The 22,498-nt window shown below is 33.6% G+C and overlaps 1 protein-coding gene and 1 long non-coding RNA gene across 2 annotated transcripts; one reads left to right on the top strand and one right to left on the bottom strand.

Moving 5' to 3' along the window:
* Positions 1 to 10,691: 10,691 nt before the first annotated feature.
* Positions 10,692 to 15,177, bottom strand: LOC145054709 (glutathione hydrolase 3-like). The gene is made up of 7 exons (XM_079002967.1): positions 14,950 to 15,177; positions 14,296 to 14,624; positions 12,407 to 12,925; positions 11,928 to 12,163; positions 11,466 to 11,730; positions 11,260 to 11,397; positions 10,692 to 11,162 (listed from the first exon to the last, which is right to left on the bottom strand). The coding sequence occupies exons 1-7, from the start codon at positions 15,077 to 15,079 to the stop codon at positions 10,896 to 10,898; spliced, it is 1,884 nt and encodes a 627-aa protein (XP_078859093.1). The 5' UTR covers positions 15,080 to 15,177; the 3' UTR covers positions 10,692 to 10,895.
* Positions 15,178 to 19,726: 4,549 nt separating this feature from the next.
* Positions 19,727 to 22,271, top strand: LOC145054708 (uncharacterized). The gene is made up of 3 exons (XR_013684886.1): positions 19,727 to 19,984; positions 21,330 to 21,404; positions 21,978 to 22,271. It is a non-coding gene; the product is annotated as an uncharacterized LOC145054708 (long non-coding RNA).
* Positions 22,272 to 22,498: the final 227 nt, after the last annotated feature.

Genomic DNA, 22,498 nt, shown 5'->3' with positions numbered 1-22,498 from the left:
ATAAAGTTTAGACCTTGACACTCACATATCATCTAGATGGTCTAACTTGGTGATTTAGCCCCAAAAATGACATCCCAAGCTCATGGCTCCCAAAATGACCCATAAAGCTCCAAGGGGAAAGGTCTCTAGACCTCTTTGGGTCCAGATCCAAAGCATAGACTCGAGAAGGGACCAAATGCTCCACTTATCCATCCTCTAAAGGGGTTAGAAAACTCTAACACTAAGATTCAACACCAAAACTGAAAAGGGTCCGAACAAATACCTCAATATGAGCTCTATGAACTTAGAAGTCACCAAAATCACACCTCCTTCAGCCTCCTCTTGCCTTGGTCACTTCCTTCTTGCAAATCCACCAGCACAAAAGGATCAAGAATGGCTTCTCCTCCCTCACAAACGCTCTAGATCTCTTAGGGTTTCTCTCTGGGGTTCGCTAGCCGCAAATGACGGCCTTAAGGGCCTTTAAATAGGTCCCAAACCCAGGAAATTAGGGTTTCATTAAACAGCATGGACTCGCCGAGTCCGGCTGTGAACCCGGATACGAATCTACGACCATACTCGGCGAGTTTAAACACCAACTTGCCGAGTCTCCTCACAACTTCCAAAAATAAACGAATAAAATATTATACATGGGAAATCCGGATGTTACACTAGTAACTATTATAGGAATAGTTAGGAGATTCTATTTACTCTCTCAATCTCTCTCTTTCTAGTACGACGAATTACTCATGAGTCAGTTCATTCGTGAGTCTATACTATTATTATAATACTTTAAATGGAATGTGATGCACTATTTCCCGATACGACACTTCATAGCGCCATCGCCATGTAACCAGAGTATCCTGGAGGGAGAGCGGACATCATGTGTATAGATCTATACGGGACATACACTCCTGCATCCTGATTGCTAGCTATAGTCCGAGCCGGTAAGGCCCATGAGTGATATAATGTTACTAACTCTACACGTGACCTGGAGGGTCACCAAGGATTCGATCGTCAATCAGCATGGTTACATACAAGTTCACATTCACCCCTTTTATTTCCTTGTAGACTGAGGCATGCGTATTGTTCATTCAATACCCTCATGGAGTCTATGTTTTATTCACCTTTAGACTGAGCCAGGCGTATTGTTCATTCAATACCCTCCTGGAGTCTATGTTTTATTTACTTTAGCCAGCAGTAATACCGCTGAGGTATAATATTATTTTCCCCTATTATTTTTACTTGTGATTTTCTCATAATCCCTTTAAAGTAAAAACTGTATTTTGGTAATGATGGTATTTTTGGGGAAACTACTCCTTAAAACATAAAACTGTCGAGTCTTGGTAGAAGACTGTTTTTGATAAAGATACTCCTTGGTTTAAACACAGAACGATTGGGTCTTGGTAGAAGACTGGTTTTAAATTAGAAAATATAAGATTTTATGGAAAGAATTCTAACACTCTGTAGATTCTAAACCACCACCTTTTCTAAGTTTATTTTGAAGAAAAACATGTATTTATATCAATGTCATTAAATACTTATGAACTCACCATCATTTAAAAATGTTGATACTCGCTTTCAAAATAACTTGTATTCTCAGGTCATCAGTAGACAGGTACACTCTGGGAGCTTTTGCGAAGATAGCCTTGTACCGAGCTGCTCTATATGTTATTCTCTGTATTTTACTCTTGATGTTGTTGCTAAATGTAACCTATGTAAAATTATTACAATTAATGCAATGATTGTTGTACTTTGATTACTATACTGCATATGTTGTGATACTTGACATGACGTCCTCCACCCCAGAACGTTTCCGCCGTTTCGGTTTTGGGGTGTGACACCTTAGTGCACTAGTATGGCTAAGAAGAGGAACCGGAAATTGTTGAAATGGTTAAATCAAAAAGTGAATCATACTTTGTTCCAAAATCAAGTCTTAGAGTCACACTCCAAGATTGTGACTTGAGTGACACATCTTAAGAAGTTTTAACACACTCACCAAATGTAGAGTAGAAAAATTGTTTTTCTTACCCTTGCACATTTGAAATTGGTAAATTATGATCTCTTGGATAAGACAAATACCAACTAAGACCGATTGTGTGTAGTGTTTGTCTTGATAAGAATCCACACTAACTCTTGAATATTTGTTTGTCATGAAATGTTTTTTGACAAGAGAATCTTATATGTCAAGAGGTTAGTGGGAGTCTAAATGATCTTGAAAAGGTTCAAGAACTAATCAAGAGTAAACCTATTAGACAATAACACACGGCTTGAGGTTTGTAACCTATCGTGTTGACACATTCTTTTTTATGTGATCATTCCATTTAGAGTTCACTATAAATGTGAGTCCTATGAGTTCTCATTTGATTGCATAAGGCAAAGCACCTTGATCAGTGGAAAGTACATTGATATGTAGGGATGAGTTGTTCAATAACTTGGAAGCAATGATGGGACCCTTAAGGGCAAGAAATTAAGAATGAACAAGTTCTGTCCATAAGAGTTTGGATTTGTCACAAACATTATCTTATGATTATGGTTATGATAAATTCACATGGATAGAAACACATACACCATAAAATCTAAGTGTCATAAGGTTTCTCTCCGCTTCATGAAAATGATTATGAGGAAACACTTTCACTAAGAGAGATTTTAAGGAGATAGCAATTGTGATATTTGCATTCTCAAATTCGATTATGATTACGACATCCCTCTTCATAGTTCAAATTGTGAGATTTGGCAATTAGTCAAAACATTTAGGACTTATTGCTATAAGTTCTGAATTTGTTTAGACATTCATATGAGCTATCTAAGGAAAGGTGTATGATTTTGGAAAACTTAGATAAAGGCTTATCGAAGCATATCGTATTAGAAATATGAACTTCGGAAGTCAACAAGTATTGATTTCTAGAAGTCCAATTGTTTTCTCAATAAGTGTCAAAGCTAGTGGGAGCATAAATGTTATGTTGGAATCGATATAATTATTATGTTAGTGGGAGCATGATTATTATTTTTAAGTATTGCAAGTTAGCAATATTAATTATAGAAAACAAAAGTTTCACTTTGCAAAGTTGCAGGGGTTGAAAAGTTGTTTTGCTACAATTAAGGGAGATGATATTATACTTCATTTCAGATCTAAAAGCTTAGATCGAGAATGTTTTATTAAATTTAGTTAAAGGACATATATGGATGTTATGTTGAAAAGGTTCAACTTAAAAGAATTCTATATATGGCAATATTATAGCAAGAAACTGGTAAAGTATCACATTTTCATCATGAATCGTATCCCATATGCTTCGGGTATAGGATCGATTGCATATGTTGTAATATTCGAACGTTCTAAATTTTCCAAATGTCTAGGGCATTAAGAGGGAAAAGAACTAGAACAAGATTTGACTAAAATAATTAAACACTGTCAAGGACAATCTAAGGTTCACCAAGGATTGATCACTTATGGGTAGTTGGAAGTATAGTAACGAATGGACCATAATGACATTATTATGATTAGATATGATTATATTAATAATGAGGTGTCATATGGCAAATATGGAAATGTTTCCATATTGGGAGTTGGATATCGAGAATCTATGATTAGATTAGAAACTTTTATGCAAGAAAGATGTTTAAAGGAATGTACTTTGAATGTGAGACTTCAGGAATTGCCTTGTAGCAATCTCCATTAGAGCACTTTGTAATATCATTGGCAAAGTCTTGTTGGCTTTGGTACTGTGACATTACGAAAGGTTCGTTGCATAAAATGTTAGAATCTAACATATTTTAATAGTGGCGAGAATTTGGTATTCTTACACTTTTGACAAGGATTAGGAGTTGTGAAATGAGTATCATTGGAAAAATTTTAAACAGATCTATTTCACAAAGTATGGACCATAGGTAAACAGAGTGTGCATGCTTGGAGCATGGGAGAACTGTTGTTATAATTCAAGTAATAAGTTGATTATTCGAAACATTATACAATGAATAATGAGTAATCAATATGGTGATTAAATAAAGGTGTTTTATTTATACTCAAAATTTTGGGGCCATATATGATTAGTATTATTCTTGTGTTTCACTTTGCATGTTTTGACTTCCCGAATAATAAGATTATTCAAACCATCCACAGTCGATAAATACTTTGGAAGTAGGTATTAAAGCTAGACTGTCATGAATTCGACTATAGATTGTCTAAAACGTTTTAGACATAGCAAAAGTTTGTTGCAGTGTTCATGAGTGCTCCTGAAATAACATTTGAGTATTGGATTAAACCCACACTCACTTGAATCACTTCATGGATTTTATCACGAGTGATTAGTGAGACGATAATATCTTATATTCTTGAAACGAAGATGTGAGTTGTAGTTTGCAAGTCGGTTGCACATTGATAATATGTAAACGCACCAGTAACTTGGTGTTATAAAACATATTGTTGTGTGTGATTTGATGAGTAAGTACAAGCGAGCATTTGAGTCGAATTTTATCCGTTCCTTTTACCCAAAGTGGGATAAAAGCGATATGTGTGGGCCCCTCGATGATTTAGTGATGACACCCCTAAGCGCTTGGCCAAGCCTTGGACTAAGTTGATGTGTTCAATTGTAGTCTATTGTCAATCATCGTAAATCGGAAATTGGGAAACAACACATGAGCAGAGAGTATGATTAAAATCCATGTCTCAGTTCATACGATATCTAGAATGGAGGAATATATGATCCCTTATCTAAAGGACGTGTTATTGCTAAGATCAGAGTTGACAACGGCTTTTGAAAGCTACGATTATTGATCAGGTTCTGAAGTCATATGCAAAATAGTTATTAGACTTATCCAAGTGGGTGACTATTGGATTAGGTGTCTAATCCCATAACTATTTTGGTATGTACTTGACCCGATTATAAGCACGGTCCTTTTGGGTTGCCTTCACCATAGAAACTGATAGGATGAATTATGGAGAAAGAGGATTAATTATAATTTATTAATATATTATAGGAATAATATATTAAAAGAGAAATCATATTGTTTAATTAATATTGATCAAGAATTAATTTTGTGGTCAAAAGATATTAATTAAACTTGGGGGACTAATATTGTAATTATTAGATAATTGCATTGTGGGCTGAGGAACCCTTGGAAAGGGGTTGGACGAAATCCTTATGGATAGCCCATAAGATTTCGTCCAAAGGGAGATTCTGGAAGGATCTTGTGGGCTGCTTAGAGCCTAAGCAACCAGATAAGGCCTTTGAGTGAAACCCTAATTCCTCAGCTATATAAGGATACCCCAGGCATCCTAAAATCGCCACATGAAACCCTATAAGGAACCTTGGATGATTTTGTGCCTCCTCCTCCTTCTCCTAAGTCATCTTGTTGCTAGTGGTGTTTGTGACTCCATTAGAGGTGCAACATTTGAGGCACTAAGCTTTCAAAGGTCAAGGATATTCAAGGAAGACTTGTTATTACTACATAACAAGAAAGTTAAGATCTAAACCCTAGTTTATATGTCAATATTATTGTTATATGCTAGTTCATAGGATCATTGCTTTGGTATTCAATGTTGTTGTGTTCATAGTAGAAAAACCTAGATCAAAGCAATTAGTGTTGCATGAACACCATAGGAATGATGTTATGCTCATAACCCAACAGATTGTCTTTGTGATAATTATCTGGTATGTCACTATCTGTTATGCTTTATGTGCTAGTACGCTATGGAATTATGTGATAGTGGTAGGAGGGATAGAATAGGCCCCAATACCGGTCGAAAGGACCGAAGGGGTATGCCAACACCCTGATAAGCTAGGCAGTATAGTACTTATGTGTTTATGAGCTAGGATGTTATATGGTAGAAGTAGGGGTGAAATAGTCCCCAGTACCGGTCGAAAGGTCGTAAGGGGTAGGCCAGCACCCTGATATTCTAGGCAAGGTGTCAGTCGAAACGACCGAAGGGGTAGGCCAGCACCCTGATATGCTAGGCAAGTTACCAGTTGCAAGAGACCGAAGGGGTAGGCCAACACCCTGATATGCTAGGCAATTACCGGTTGAAAGATACCGAAGGGGTAGTCTAGTACCCAATCATGTTAGACAGTATGATTATTGTATGGTATGTGGTATGATGGGGGAACTCACTAAGCTTTGTGCTTACAGTTTTCATTTTTTGGTTTCAGGTCCTTCTTCTTCGAAGGGAAAGGAGCCGACATGATAGCAGCACATCACACACATGATTTTCCGCACACGAGATTCTTGGGATTTGTACTCTAACATTATTTTCCTATGATGTGTTTTTTAGATGGTTGACTTATGGTTTTCGTGATATGAGATAACATTGATGGTATTTCCAGTAATCTGTTTTATGAATCTTTAAACTAAAAATGAATTTTTTGGTCTTCAAATTTGGGATGTTATAGTTTGCACCCTATTTAAAGACCTTAAGTCCCTCAAGTTCATTACCCTTTCAGCCTCCGTTGCCCATTTAGTGCCAATCTCGAACCCTAACCTTCTTGAGTGCATTTTTGAGCTTAAGTTTAATGTTTGGGGGTTCTTTGGTGGTTTTGAAGAAGAAGGAAGTTTAGGAAGAAGCAAAGGAGAAGAAGGAGCTTGTAGATCTAGAATTATGCACCATTTCTATCCTATTGAAGGTATAAAGTTTGAACCTTGATCATTCTAAGCTTAGATCTAGGTTTAGGGTACATTTTAGCATCTTTTGGTCCCATAACCTGATTTCTTGAAGTATGAGCTACTTCAGGACATTTGAGCTGTCCTTTTGGACTCTTTGAAGTTTATGGAGTCATAAAAATCGTATCTTGGAGGTTAAGACTCAACCATGCATGTGTTAGTGACCACCTAAGTGAGTCAATGGTCTTAACTCATAGTTTGAGCCCCAACAAGGCATGCAAAAGGATAAAGTTTGCAACTTTATGGCTTAAAACGCCATTATAAGCTTGGATCTAAATTTTGGACATTAAAGCTGAATGGATTAAGTCACGGGAGCAAAATGGGTTGGCTGATCAGTACATTGGGTGTATTCTAGAGTATGTTGCGCGTATTGGGCTAATGCCCAGATTCCGGATTGTCATCAGCATACGTTAGGCATACAAGCCATATACGCCGTCTGTGGGCTTGAAAGACTTTTGTTGGGCTCGTGTGTTGGTTGGGCTTTGGACTTTTTTAGGTTGGGCCTCGAGCCCACCTGTTGTAGCAGGACATTTTTGGGCTTAAGGCCATGTTGAGTGTTCTTGGGCCATATTCGGCCTTAGATGCCTTGTAGTTGGGCTTTGATGCCTTTTTGGACTTTGTATGGATTTGGGCCTTGGAGGAAGGGAGGCCTAATGAGGCAAGGTTAAAGAATCCCTTTTTGCCTTAAGTCAAGAATTAGGGTTTGGACTTTCGGGTTAGAATGTGGCCTAAATTCTAATTAAGGTTTTATGCTTGTGTGTTAGGGAGAGGATTTTGCGAGTCATTCGTTGAGTGTGATTTGATACCTTCAGTTTGAGGTGAGTTTTCCTTCAAAATATATGTGGGTTGAAGGCACCAATGCTGGCCCACTAGCTTATGATGTAGTGTGATGATTGTCTTTGTGACAATTGTTAATTACGCCTGTATTTGTTTGATGACTCTATGATTCTTGTTATAATATTATGTGGTAGTAATAGGGGGTGAAATAGACCAGACATTCACTTGAAATAGACCGAAGGGGATTGCAAGCACCCAAATATGCTTGACAGTATCCAGTTGAAATAGACCGAAGGGGATTGCAAGCACCCAAATATGTTTAATAGTATCCAGTTGAAATAGACTGAAGGGGTAGGCCAACACCCAAATATGCTTGGTTGTATGTTTGTTTGGTATGTGATATTTTGGGGGAACTCACTAAGCTTTGTGCTTACAATTTTCAATTTATGTTTCAGGTACTTCCAATTCGAAGGGAAAGGATCTGTCCTGATCGTGCCGCATCACCATATGGTTTCTGCATTTAGAGATTTTGGCAATTTGTACTCTGATAACATGTTACTATGATACTCTTTTTGACTATTTGATATTAGTGTTGTATGATTTGAATGAAATTAAAAACAAAAATTTTATTCATATTTCAATTTCTAATTAACTTTATTAATCATATAATAAATTAACAAACCAACCTCTTCCTCCAAAAGTCATTTTATCCAAATACTAGTTTTGAGGGCAACCTAAAAATGATTTTGCTTCTGATTCAAGAATATACCAATTTAGTTAATGGCTTAGACACCTTAATCAAAAAAATAACCCAATACCCCATTTCCATTGTCCTCACTTTCTAATCCTAGTACGGTGATTTCAAGAGATCTTTCCTAAAGAATCTTTGTCGACAGTATGATAATATTTTCGGTAAGCACGATAATACAAAGGTACTTGGATAGGCACGACAATTCAATAGTACTTGGATAGGCATGGAAATACAATAGTACCTGAATAAGCACGACAGTACAATAGTACTTGGCTAGACATGACACCGACATTACTATAATACTTTGGACATAGCACGACAGCACAATAGTACTTAGCCAGACACAGTAGGATCGTATAATAATACTTTGGATAGGCACGACATGTCACATCTTACTATTTTGCACAATTCTCACTTAACCAATCACAACCACTACCTTACACGACCCTAGCACAACCTCTCATTTATTATTATGCACAACCCTTTACTACCCAATTATATCATTAAGTATATGATTAGATCAAGTAACAATCATATCATATTGTACATATATATTAAACACAACAAAATCAGCGCACGTGGCATTTAAGTAATTAGAATACTTGTAGCTATGTGTAAGTTTGAAAGTAACTATGTACTCACTTGTTAAAGTGATGACTCGAAACTCGGACAACGCTTCGCCTCTATCAAATGTATTTTCCTTTGACGTAACCAAGTATCATTACCACTAAGTCTTAGTCTAATATTTCCTGTGACTAATTATAGTCTAGATTCATCATTAATTCAAAGTGTATTGATCTATAGCTAATAAGGGACAACCAAGTAAGATCATATCAGAGGTAGAGTCCATTTGGTATACAGAGTATAATGTTTGGAAATTCCACTTGAAATACCTCACTAAATCTATCAATGTCATCATCCCCGTAAGTAAATCAATCAGTATAACGACTTGGAATCACTAACAAACCTTGTTTATAGGTTCATAATAACGATAATGAACTTAAACATAAATTACACTTAAATCAAAGTAAGTGCAGCTTAACTAACAAAAATTTTAGCGAAAAATGGAACGTTTGCGAGTAGAACTCCGAAACGAAAGATTCTATTTTTCTGGCTCTCTGATGCCTCAAAGCCTCGCTAAGATACTCTAAAACCCCAAAAACTTCAGAAAATGGGATCTATAGAGAGATGAATGTTTGGGAGTGATTTGTGAATGGAGTGGAGATCAAATGAGCTTTGAATGCTATTTATAGGTTGTTCTGGGGCCTCCCCACGTCGTGTCACATCTTTCCACGTCGTGTCCTTGCGTAGGCAGCAAGGCTTCACCTCTAGTGCTGACACATAGCACCGGACGCAGGTAAACCGCAAATTTTCAAAAATTCATAACTTTCGCATACGAGCTTCGTTTTTTACGTTCTTTACCACTAGGTCAAAGGTTTTGGTGGTGTCGAGCCACTCATTGTAGCCTTAGGCTTAAAGCAAATACAAAATCCTATACTTCGAATGTGTTTTATAAATCAGACTCTAAGGGGGTATTTGGCTAAGCTTATTTATGGCTTATTTTCTGAGCTTATTTTTTATAAGCTCATTTTTTTTGACTTATTTTTTATGAGTGCGGCTTATTTTCCTAATGTAAGTAATAATAAGCTTAAAAATTGAAAAATAAGTTAGAAAAAATGAGCTTATAAAAAATAAGCTCGGAAAATAAGTCATAAATAATAATAAATCACTTCTTCACCTTGTTTTTAGGTCCAAAAAATATGTACATGTTATCGTGTCTTATTAACTTATTGTGATATTTCTCTTATCTATATGTGTTTTAGCACCGCAAAGAAGTAGTGCTTCTATTTAGTTGTTAAAACCGAACAAAAGCAAACCTTATCAACATTCCGTACAAAATGAAACCGAAACATATGACGGTCGAACAAAGTTTTCAAAATTCATTTGTTAACATTAACTAGGTGTGAGACCCATGTATTACATGTGTTTATTTAAAAAAAATTAAATATAAAATTTTAACAATTTGAAAATTTTGAATTTATAAGAAAAATAAGAATTTTTTTTAAATTATTAAATTAATTAGGCTTTAATGTATTGAATACATTGGATATATAAACCATTTCTAATAAATACCTTATATATATATATATATATATATATATATATATATATATATATATATATATATATATATATATATTACCTTACAAATGTAGAATTTTAATTTAATAAAATGAAAAATACAATGAAATGACAAGTGGAAAATAGAAAATTTAAAAATTTTAAAAAATGCCATATGTCCAAATGAATGAGAAAAAGACATGTGACAAAAAAACATTTATTTATTAGAGTAGATTTCTAGTCAACCTTGAATCAAATTTGCTTAAGTAAATATATAGTTTTGATAAATAATTTTGAGTTATTTTTCAAATCAAACTTGTTTTATCAAGCATAATTATGATATATATTTAATCTTTTCAAACTATTTGAACCTCGCTCAATTTTGAATTTTTTTTTCAAACCAAGCTCAAAATTATTTAAAATTATACCTTAACTGTTTAACTTTATTACATCCATAGGTATACACACCATGATCATACACCAATAAAGATTCCAAATGCACATGTACGGATGAAAGACTAATTTTCTAAAATTTTCTGTGTGGAACCCATCAACCCAAGCCTTTTTAGGGAGATAAACCCAAAAATACATACAACCACAACCACCGACCCTGTCGTTATAAAGCTGCCGGCCGACCATCTTTCCTCGGATCACTAACGGCGGTAAGCATCCCTCTCAAAACATTACGATGGTCATACTTCACTTTCCTATTATCCTTAACTTTTGTCAAAGTTTGAACGATAAGCTGACATATAGCTCCACTAGCTTTTGGCTTCAACACATGACCCCTTTCCTCCAAAAATCTCCTTCGATCATTAGAAAGCTCGATATGATCTCCATCAATCACTGTCAAGTTTTCATAATTTACCACATTCGGTATCAACTGCATTACGTACAAAAACAAATTAACTTTTTAACCTTATATTGTACAATAGTGTGTAACTACGATTAAAAGACATGTGAGAGAAATTGGGTAAGACCTTGTGGTAGACACGTGGCGACTGAACCGCAGTCGAAGGGTCCATGCCTAAGATAAAACCGTTGATGAAAACTTGGGCAACTGCGGGAATAATTTCCATTCCACCACTCCCCCCAATCACCCCGACTAATTGATCATCCTGTAAAATGAATGTTTTTAAGATAATAACAAATTACGTTATTGCCCTTTTAAGTTCGAGAATTTTACCTTGAGGATGATAATTGGAGTCATTGAGGATAACGGCCGTTTATTTGGTTGTATAAAATTAAAAGGTGAAGGAGGGAGGGTGTTGGGCGATATTTCAGTAGGAACTGAAAAATCGCCCATTTCATTGTTTAACACAATGCCTGTGGAACTAGAGAGAACCCCGCCTCCAAATGGGTAGTTCACGGTGGTTGTCATTGATACTGCGTTTCTTTCGGCATCCACTATGCAAAAATGACTTGTTCCGTGGTCTAGTAGTTGACTCCACCTTGAAAAATTATAAAGTTGATTATCGCAGTAAAAATTGTTTTGTATTTGTTTGACATTGTTGTTATTGTAGAATTTTAGGAAGAAATGAAAGTGAAATGTTGTAATAAAGTAATAAACAAATCAAGGATATAAGTTTGTTATTTTTTGCATTTAAGACTAATTTTTAAGGACAAACGAAGTGAAGTGGTAACTTACTTGGGCATGTAATATGCGGGTGGAAAAGTGGTGTTGTCGAAAATACGTTTTTGAATTTTTTTAGCGAATGCGGGTGAAAGCATTTCGGCTACGGTTTTACTTATATTGACAAAATCCGGATCGCCTAAATTCATACGAATAGCAAACATGTGCTTCAATGCTTCAATGAGACGGTGTAAACCCAACGAACCCTTTGCAGCATTTGAGTTCTCATAGCTTTGTAAGATATTTAAAACCTATATTTCACCAATGTTGTCATGACCATCTCACTTCCGATATTAAAAATGACAAAATACAGAAACATATTTGTACTTTTAACATTTTTCAATTTATATACTTAAGAGTATTTTTTGTAGTGATTAAACCATTATACTTTTGTGAACGTTTAAAAAGATTATTTTTCTCGGTTATCCGGTTTAAAAATATTTTATATAGTGATAAAATCAATAATATGTTTTAGAAAATACTAAGCAACCTACCAAAGCTAGCCCCAACGTACCACTCGATGGGGCTGGCATCCCTAAAACAGTGTAACCCATAGTATCCACTTCAAGTGCATCTGCAACCTCAACTTCATAATCCCTTAAATCTTCCATTGTCAAAATCCCACCGATATCTTGAACATCCTTAACCAACTTCTCCCCAATCACACCACCATAAAACGCTTCTGGCCCTTCATTTGCTATAATTTCTAAAGTCAAACCAAGCTTAGGGTTATAGCAAATGTCCCCGGCTTCTAGAACCTTCCCTTTTGGTGCATACACTTGTTGCAAGCCGGGGTCTTTCTTTATTGTAGAAGCAAAGCTTGAAATACTATTGGCAAGATAAGGTGCAACCAAGAATCCATCTTTAGCGAGCTTAATGGCCGGATTAAATAATGTCTTCCATGGTAAACGGCCGTATTTTGACCAAGCTTTATATAGACCGGCTATCTCTCCGGGAACACCCATTGATAATGCTCCGAAATATTTGGAGTTTAGATCTTTCTCGTACATGTTCTGTGTCATAACAACTACTACATTAGTATTTTCTAAAAGGAATCAAAAAGAAAAAACATTTATTAAAGGAAATATTTTCCTTTCTTTTTTAAGTAAAATGTTAAGTAGATGAATGATATTTGAGAAAATTATATATGGCGGGAAACTAGAAAGGATAGAATTACATAACAGTAATTTTGCAAGAAAAAAAATAATAAGGATTGAATGGAAAAGATAAATAAGAGTATAAGACCAAGTATGTTACTTTTATTCTAAGAGGGTGTTTGGCTTAGCTTTTGTGGGGCAAAAGTTTTTTTGTAAAATGACTTTTTACAAAAATTGTTTTTTAAATTATGTTTGGATTAGTTTTTGAAGGGAAAAAGTCAAAAGTTAGGGGGTATAAAGGTAATTTAATGTTTTAAGGGGTTGAATTGATGACTTGATTAGGGTAGTTGTGGAGGTATAAAGGTAATTTAATGTTTTAAGTGGTTAAAAAATTGGAAAAATCATGTTTACATGACTTTTCAAAAAAACACCATTTCCTCTATTGAAAAATTTTATTATAAAAGTCATTTTCATTTTACCAAACATCTTTTTGACTTTTAGAAAAACGAAAAGTTACTTTAAAAGTATACCAAACACCCTCTAAGTTTTCATTGTTAGAAATTTTTTTTTTTAATATTTAATTAAATATTATAATTGTTAAATTTTATAAAAAGGTAAACTAAAAAATAAATTAATTTATAATAAAAGTAATAAAAATATGTTTTTTGACATCATATTAAAAAAAATGGTGTTAAAAGAAATCATCTTTTTTGCGTTTCTTCTTTGTGTTAAGGTTGTACATGCCGTTAGATTTCATTTTCGACATAGTTTTCTAAAATGTTTAAATACATGTTTTCAAAGAAAATTTTGGAATTTCTATATTAGATATCATTTAATTCGAAATAACGGAAAGCTAAAAGAACTTTTTTTCAATAATGAGTTGCAACTTCTAATGACGTGACAAAATACAACTCGTATTTCAAGCATTGCAAAATAGATTATTAGTTAGTTTAAAAGTCATAATAATATATGTTGAATATATCTATAGGACACCTACTTCACAATTATCGTATATGTTTTTTCTAGAATCGCAATGAAGCTACACACCTAACACGTTTTCTATCTTATATCCATGTGATACTTTGTTTCTTAGAGTTGCACATTTATAATATTAAATCCAGCAAAACACATGATTACTCATTTATGGTTAACAAAAACATATTCTTTATTAGGATTTTGGACACACTACTTTGTGATTATACATCGTGCATACACACTTATAGTAATTTAGATTATTATTTATGCAAAAAGTACAACCAGCAATGCATAAGTAGGAAGATACGAACCTCTGAAGCAGCCAAAGGGGCAGTTTCCCTGAAATCAAATGCTAGCGTTTGTGATGTCTCCGCCGATCGGACAACCATGAAGCCACCACCTCCGATACCACTAGCCATCGGATTCACAACACCAACACACAGAGCAACGGCCACCGATGCATCAACCGCATGGCCGCCGGCTCGAAGGACGGATGCTCCGATCTCAGAGCAACGAGCATCGTCGGCGGCCACCACTGCTCCCATTGACTCAACTGTATCGCTGTTTTGTATCTTCCTTTTCCCGCCATCTAACAAGCTAGAACTTGAGCTTGAGCTGCCTCCTAATGTAAGGATGATAACTGAAATACAGCAAACAAATTGGGGCAATTGTAAATCCATGGATGCTCTTCAGCTATTGAATATGCTCAAACTTCGTGAAAACGTTATCTAATCAATTCCGTTATCGTTTACCGAATCATTTGATCACATAATCTTCTGTATCAACTTTAATAATCACCGAAAAGTTTCACTCAAATTTATTGAATTTACAACTAAAGCTACCATTCATAACAATATATTCAACGATTAAGGCGATTTCATAGAAATAATAACCGAATTGAAACATATGGTGATTCGAGTTACGACAAAATGAAGGATTGAAATCAAGGCAAAGGAATCACTTACATATTACAGAGATGATTGACATGATAATGATATACTGAAGAGGCGTTCTCCATTTTTTGCTGTTTTTATTATAATATTCTTCTTCTTCTTGAGACAAAAATGGAGCTTTCGTGCTCTTTTCGGCAATCATCTCTGACTCTCACACGGACGGCAAGACCATGGTGAGGAGTGACGAGTCGTATCTTATTTTATAGAAAAGCAATTTAGAATTTTAGATATAAAATATGTTTGGGAAATTGGAGCTCCATAAACGTTGGGAATTTTGTATGTACTCTTGTACTTATCTATTAAGTTATTTTCGATAAAGGTTTTGCTACCCAAAAACGACCTTTTAGGATTGACTTTCCTTAAGACGAGTTTCCTTCAAATAATTAAGCTGTTGTTTTTTGTTTTTTAACAAATGTGTCTATAATTTACATTGATAATATTTAGACTTTACGCCTTGTTCCCGAGTTCTACTTAAGGAGAGAAATGGGAGGATACGGAGGGAAAGTGAGGGGTGACGAAGGAAAACTATGTTCCCGAGTTTCATTAATAGAAGGAAAGTGAGGGGAGGGGAAGGATTTTGGAGCCATATTTTCCTTCCAAATTTTCCTCCCAAATTGGACGGATTTAGGAAGGAAAATTTGAAGTTTTATTTTCTTTTTCCTCCTAACGCGGGAACACAAAACATAAAATTTTTCTTTCATTTCCTCCGAACTCGGAAACACGGAATAATTAATATTTTCCTTCACCTCCCTTTCTTTCTGTCAAAATTTCCATCCTTTTCCTTTAATGAATTTAAGAAAAAACTCGGGAACAAGGCGTTAGAGTAAATTATACAAACCATATTTCATGTAGGTGTCAAAATAAACATTCAGTCTCTGTTTTTTAAAATTAATTTGGATCATCCTTCGTTTGTTTAAAAATTATACATTTCATCCTTCTGGACATAAAAAGACCGTTTTGCCTTTACTTATTTAATTTTTGATTTATTTATTTATTATTAATTCATTAAAAGAAATTGTTTATTAAGTATTTATCTTTACCTACCTACTGTGAACTCAAATACCATATGTTCGTAAACTTTTGATTTAGAATAACATGTGGTGCTTTGTTAAAATCGCCAAATTTTAATCCAATTGTTATTATATTTACCCGTTTACTGGTTGACCTAGTCGGCTTATCCAATGGTCAATTGAGAATAGTTATATTCTTTTATTGTTTTTGAACCGTAAATGATCAAACAACCTTATAATTGTTTTTCACCTTTGTCGTTTTACCCTGGTTGATGGTAGAATTTGAGATTTAGTTTTGATTTGTTATTATATTAATTTCTTCCTTTAAGAGTTCAAGCTCAAAAATAAAGGTGAGATTTTTCCAAGTCTCTTTTATTTTACTGCTCAAGTCTTTTTCCGTGAGTGCTTGAGAAATTATGTTTTTTAATTGAGTTTCAAAAGTGAAATTGTTACTTTCTTATAGTTAAAGCAAATAACATGTTAAATATTTAAAATAAATAACATGAATGTTATCGGTTAGTTTTTTGAGCTATTTAACCATAATATACGGAAAAATGTTTTATATATGAACAACTACCTTTTTATGTCATTTTTGGGTGATCTTAGGATCCCGGTCTCGATCTTATGATATCGATCTTACAAACTTAAAAATGATCATACATATGATTTCGATCTTGACAAATTTGGTTATTGTATTATTAGATTCAAATCCAATTCCGGAAATTATTTTATAATCCGTTCTTATATGAGAGAGAGACCATAATTCTCCACAACAAAACTTAGCCATAGGACTCATATAGTTAGAAAAAAATTGTTTCAGTGGAAATGCAAAAATTGGATAAACACAAGGACCATTTATGTAATTTAGTCTGTAATTTATAAAATAAAATGACAAAATCCAATAAACCAAGACCTGCCACAAATCAATTATTTCATGTTGAGTAGCGTATTAGAGTAGAAGTTGAAATTTCAACTTTAGGAAAAGGTAGGCATGCTTATATTCATGGGGTCCATTATATAATCTTTAATTTGTCAATTGTCACTGTATTTCTTTTTATAGATAATCAATAGACTAAATTACAGACTTGGGCGCTCTGTTTTGCTTCGATGTGCATTTTTGTCCAACTTTTTAAAAATTGATATGGCTAGTCTGTGGTTTCTGTTAATAGATGTATGCTAAATGGTTGTATATGAATTTACTATACATAAAAGAGTCAATTGAATCCTCGTTTTTTACTACAAACCTTCAAAATACCGAGACATCCTCTAATATGATAACAAAAATTCATTTATAAAATGGAAGATTAGACAAAACTACAACCACATAGCATACTAAATTAAGTTATACTAGTCGAAAGAGACTATAGGTAGTGGAATAGTTTGTGATCCAAAACGATAAGTGTTAATACCATAAATTAAGTTATATAACACTTAATTAATATCATGACACGACTAATTAAGGCTTAATGACTTATAGTTAATAAGTTATTTATTTAAACCCTTTGTTCTTGTACGAAAACACAATATGTATGTGAGAGGAGTTTGCCCCATTGGTTAAGTGTCGGTTCCCAAATTAAGTAAGATAATACTTAAATAATATCACGACACGATTTTACAAAGTTTATAAATTTGAAACTTATTAGTTTTACATATAAATTATACAAACGCTTGTACAAGATTTCTATAGTAAAGTTAACCATTTTAACGTTTTCACGAAATGCGATATGACTTTATTTTATATAAATTGAGACTCAAAATCCTTGTATAAAAAACATTTTGGTCGTGAGAACCATATAATTTTTTTATATAAGTTTGACTTACTTATATGTATTTTGCCAAATTTGATAAGTTTGGTCTAATTTAACGCAGCCCCGTGAGTTGTGTTGATCGAGAAAGCTTTTGTTGTCATCTTTTCCTCTTTGGTCTAATTTTGTCCTCTTGCTTTGACTTTGTTGATTGATCCAAAAGGTCCAAATGTAGATACCAAGGAACCCAAAACACATAAATATAAGCCCAAGAGTTCATAACTCAAAAAATCATTCAAAGACACATCAATTTCTTAGCCAATAAATCTCATCTTCCAATCCATCAAGCTCAAGTTTCTTCTATAAAATCTTCAAAGTAAAGCTCCAACGACATCAATCTTCAATCCACTCTCTTTGATAACCTCCAACAATCCCGATTATTCGCTCGAACTTCGTTAGTCTTCCGAATCTCCCTCCACACTCCGCTTCATTTCTCCAAATATCTGCAATAAAGCTACAAAAACTCGATAGTACCCGATATAGATATAAAATAACGAAAAGGAAAAAATATACATAATGATTAACTAAAAATAAAATAAAATATGTTAAAATAAACTATAAAAATAAGTAAATCGGCTTTTAATACATCCACCAACCATGTTTGTTTATCTTTTGCATCCTTAATCCTACTAACTATCCTAATGCATATAACTTTACGTAAGTTTCCAAATAGCTAATCCCCAATGGTACCTAAGCGATTAAGATTTCATTATAATAAATAAAACAATGTAAAACAAAATAAAAGTTGTATAAAAATATACTAGTTCCATGCATCCAAATCTTTTGCAACCAGCAAATTATTATGTTCCATAAATCAACATTCCAACATGAAAATAAGACATGCATATGTTATTTCATAAAACATAAGCTTTAAAACAACCCAAGTAAATAAGTAATAAACAAGGTATCAAAAGGAATCGGCGCTGGGAAGTGTGTCTTAAACTCGTTGATAACATCCTCATCTAACCATGTAGCACTCCCAAACTATATACCAAACATAAGGAAAAACTTCTCAAGTCTAAGTCTATCCTCCAGCTAGAAACCACAACTCACCATCTTCATAATCACAATGAATCACTGAAAGGAGCATTACATGGATGAGTTGTATGTCCGCATTCGTATTTCCAAGATCTACGCACGATCCAAAACATGAAGTCTTAGATAGGGTCATACGAGTTAAAGGAGACAACCTTTCTCTTATTTTGTCCATAAATTGCATATTGCTCTCGATGGTCAATATGGTCTGAGAGTTTAAAGAACGTATCTAGATATTGAAGCACTCACAAAAAATACAACTACATACTCGTGGAGATACAGTTACACCCACATGAATAATATCAAGCACCACCATGGTGACACATGTCGCATTATGTTTGTGAGTGTGTTCATCATTCGTGTTGAGGAGCGTTCTCTTAGCACTACCTCATTTTCAGTTAGGAAAATGTTAATGTATGTTTATAAAACTACAATAACAAAATACCTTAAAATGCTAACCCCCTGCTTGCCAGAATGTTATTAAGATAGTTATGATTGTTAAATATACTAAAAAACGGATAATTTTTTATTACGTATTTGCTTAAGATAGTTATGATTGTTAAATATACTAAAAAAACAAATATTTATTGATTACGTAATTGCAACGAAAGCATGTCCCCGTCTGATAATCCACAACAGCAAAAGGATGATAATCCACAACACAAATGAACTTTTGAATGTGGTGACCTATGGGGTCTTTCACGGGTTATTTTTGCGTATCATATTATCATTTTGTTAAATTTGAGAAAAGTAGTGTTGAACGAAAGTAAGGACCCAATACATAGTCATGGAATAAATCAAAAATATTTGGCACAATTAAGACATTATAAAAAAAATGACAATTAAGTTCTAAATATTTACGAAACTGCCATCACGCCATTTTTTTAATCAACGCACGATATTGATTCCCATATTCTTACAAAAATAGAAATTCTCATCTGAACCCAACTATCTAGAAAGATGAGGTATCCTTTCCTAACCATCCAACCACTTTGGAACCACCCACAAATTACAACCATAGAACGAATCTGATCCAATGGCTGTAATTGAGTTTCAATCCATCATGCCTTATTTTTCAGGGTAACCTCCTTCGAAATACATGGACGAGATGACAGCACGCCGACACGACATACTTCTATGGTGACTCATCATCAACAATTACAAAGAGCACCTCCTCAGTCAATAAACCCTTTTCAGGTTTTCTTTGTGGATAACAATTTTAGGTTTTCTTTTGAACTTGACTATATATATATATATATATATATATATATATATATATATATATAGGAAAAGTGAATATACCTAACAACCACATATAAGCTTAGGTACCTAACATCTAATACTACGTCGTTTTGGTTGATTTCCACAGATCTTATTATTCTAAATTTTAGTTAAAAAAGCAGTTTCCATAACTATTTCACAGAGACGTCATTGTATACTTGAGATTTTTGTTGAATATTCTCAATCGATTATTTTCTTTTAACTTATCAATCGATTGGATTCTATTTTCTGGCTGATCAGGAGTCTTACTTTTCAATTGATTGTTGTTGCTTGCTGTAAGTGGAAATTAAGATATTATACTTATGCTCTTTTTTATATCAGAAACGTAAGTGAGAATTAAAATATGAGGCTTACGTGATTTTCCAATTGTACATATTGTATACATTAATTAGACATTAATGGTGAGTTTGGAATTGGTGTTTGATCATTTGCGTAACCATTGTTCCACTAATTTCCTGTTTTTTCTTCTTATCTTCATTCCTCACGTGAGGAATCAAACTAGGCATTAATGGTGTAGTCAATTGAATAGTTAATCAACTTGTATGCATTACAGAGGAAAAAAAATTATGAGGCTTATGCGATTTTCCAATTAGCCATCTTGTATACATTAATTAAACATTAATGGTGATGCCCTACAAGTGTTCGATGTAATGCCTAAGTGTCCATTTTCAACAGAATACAACAACTTGCAAGTTATTTAAACAGTCTTGATAATATGTCGAATGGATCAAAGATCTAATTTTGAAGGCCTCACTACTCACCAATTTTTATTGAATTTTTGTCCATGTAACCTCGTTTTTTAAGAAACACACTCTATTGTTTTACAATCACCCAAGGTTTGAACTTTTGCTTAAACTGTTGGCGGCATAACATTTTATAATGAACCATGTCATTAATAGTATCAATTTTCTTAGTATTCTGTTAGGTTACTAATCCTTTGCATACATTTTGGTGGATATATAGAGTAACACAAGCATTTATTAACAAACATATCACTTGTTTCATCAATTGCTTGTTATTGTACCAAATTATTCATTTTCACTTTAATTCTTTTGTGTTTTTCTTTTTTTAGAAATACCAGCATGTTTTTTGGGATGATTTGTTCACTGCAATATCTTGTGTTGTTTCTGTGCCTTTTGCCTTTTTATACTGGCTTCCTTCCCCTGCTATTTTTCGTAAATTTTCTTGATTTGTATGTAAAGAACCCATTTTATTTCACAGAACATAGAACACAATTGATTGGGTTAGTTCTATGTTGTAGAGTAGTCATGGGAAATTGGCAAGACAAATGGCGCTTTTGATGGCGTTCTATGATTATTCAACGAATTGTATAAAGGTATAATTTTTATAATTTCCATTTTTGTTCTCGAGTGTTTATCTTTTTAAAGGTTTATTCACATTCATAAAATTACATGCATTTTGTAGCATATAGGAAATCTTCTCATACTCTCAACACCATTTGTTTATCTAAGTATGCATCAAATAGCAACAAAACTTACTTTCTACATATAATAGCAACCGTTTTACATTTTTCATGATATTTAGGTACCTCTTACACTATATCTTCTCATAGAATGACAATATAGATGCATACTATCAAGTATCAACATTCATGTTTGTTTGCTTTTTTGTAGGCCTAATTGGCTTTGGTAAATAAATGTTTTGTCATATAATCCCCTTTCCTTCTCTATTTTCATTGATCGATTCCTTTTTCTTATACTACCTCTGATTTATGCGTTGCTGCTTGCATCTGTTTGAATTTTTTTTTCCCGCATAATTAAGGTTCGTGCTTTTGAACAACCATTATTAAATAAAGTTATAAACCTCCTATTTTTTTTTTTTTTTTGCTAAAACAGTTTTCAATGTTTGAGTGCAAGCCATTTTATGACAAAATAATTTATCATGCTAGTGATTCGACTTCTATATGATGCTTCTACTTCAAATGATCTTGTGTATTATGATGACTATCAAGCATGAGCTTCCAAGGAACAAACTGGCGAGTTCTCATTGTTTCCAGGAAAAGAGTTTTATAGTGATCGTATGTGTCGATCTAGTATGTTTAGAAAATGAAGTTGCATAAGGTTATTAAGACCAAAATTGTATATTGACAGATATTGTTTTATCTACTAGTGTATCATATATTAGTTTGCCAAACGACCATGTAATTACATTTCACCAATAATATCAATGTACTTGAATTATAATTTTGTTTGGCTAATGACCGATGTATTTATACATGTGTACTTTTCATTGTACTATGACTTTTAACCATAAATAGCAATGTACTTACACTTTTTGACAAAAAATAACAACTTAATCTTTATAAACCATGTTAAGATAATAATGCACCTCGTTTTAATTCGGTTTGAACTTATTTTCATTTTAAACCAAAAGTGACAAACTACTTTCGTTTTTAACCAAAACTGACAG

The sequence above is a fragment of the Lactuca serriola genome, chromosome 5, assembly GCF_051521515.1.
Source record: "Lactuca serriola cultivar US96UC23 chromosome 5, Lser_US96UC23_V15, whole genome shotgun sequence".
NCBI classification, from domain to species: domain Eukaryota; kingdom Viridiplantae; phylum Streptophyta; class Magnoliopsida; order Asterales; family Asteraceae; genus Lactuca; species Lactuca serriola.
This window is presented reverse-complemented; position numbering and strand designations above follow the sequence as displayed.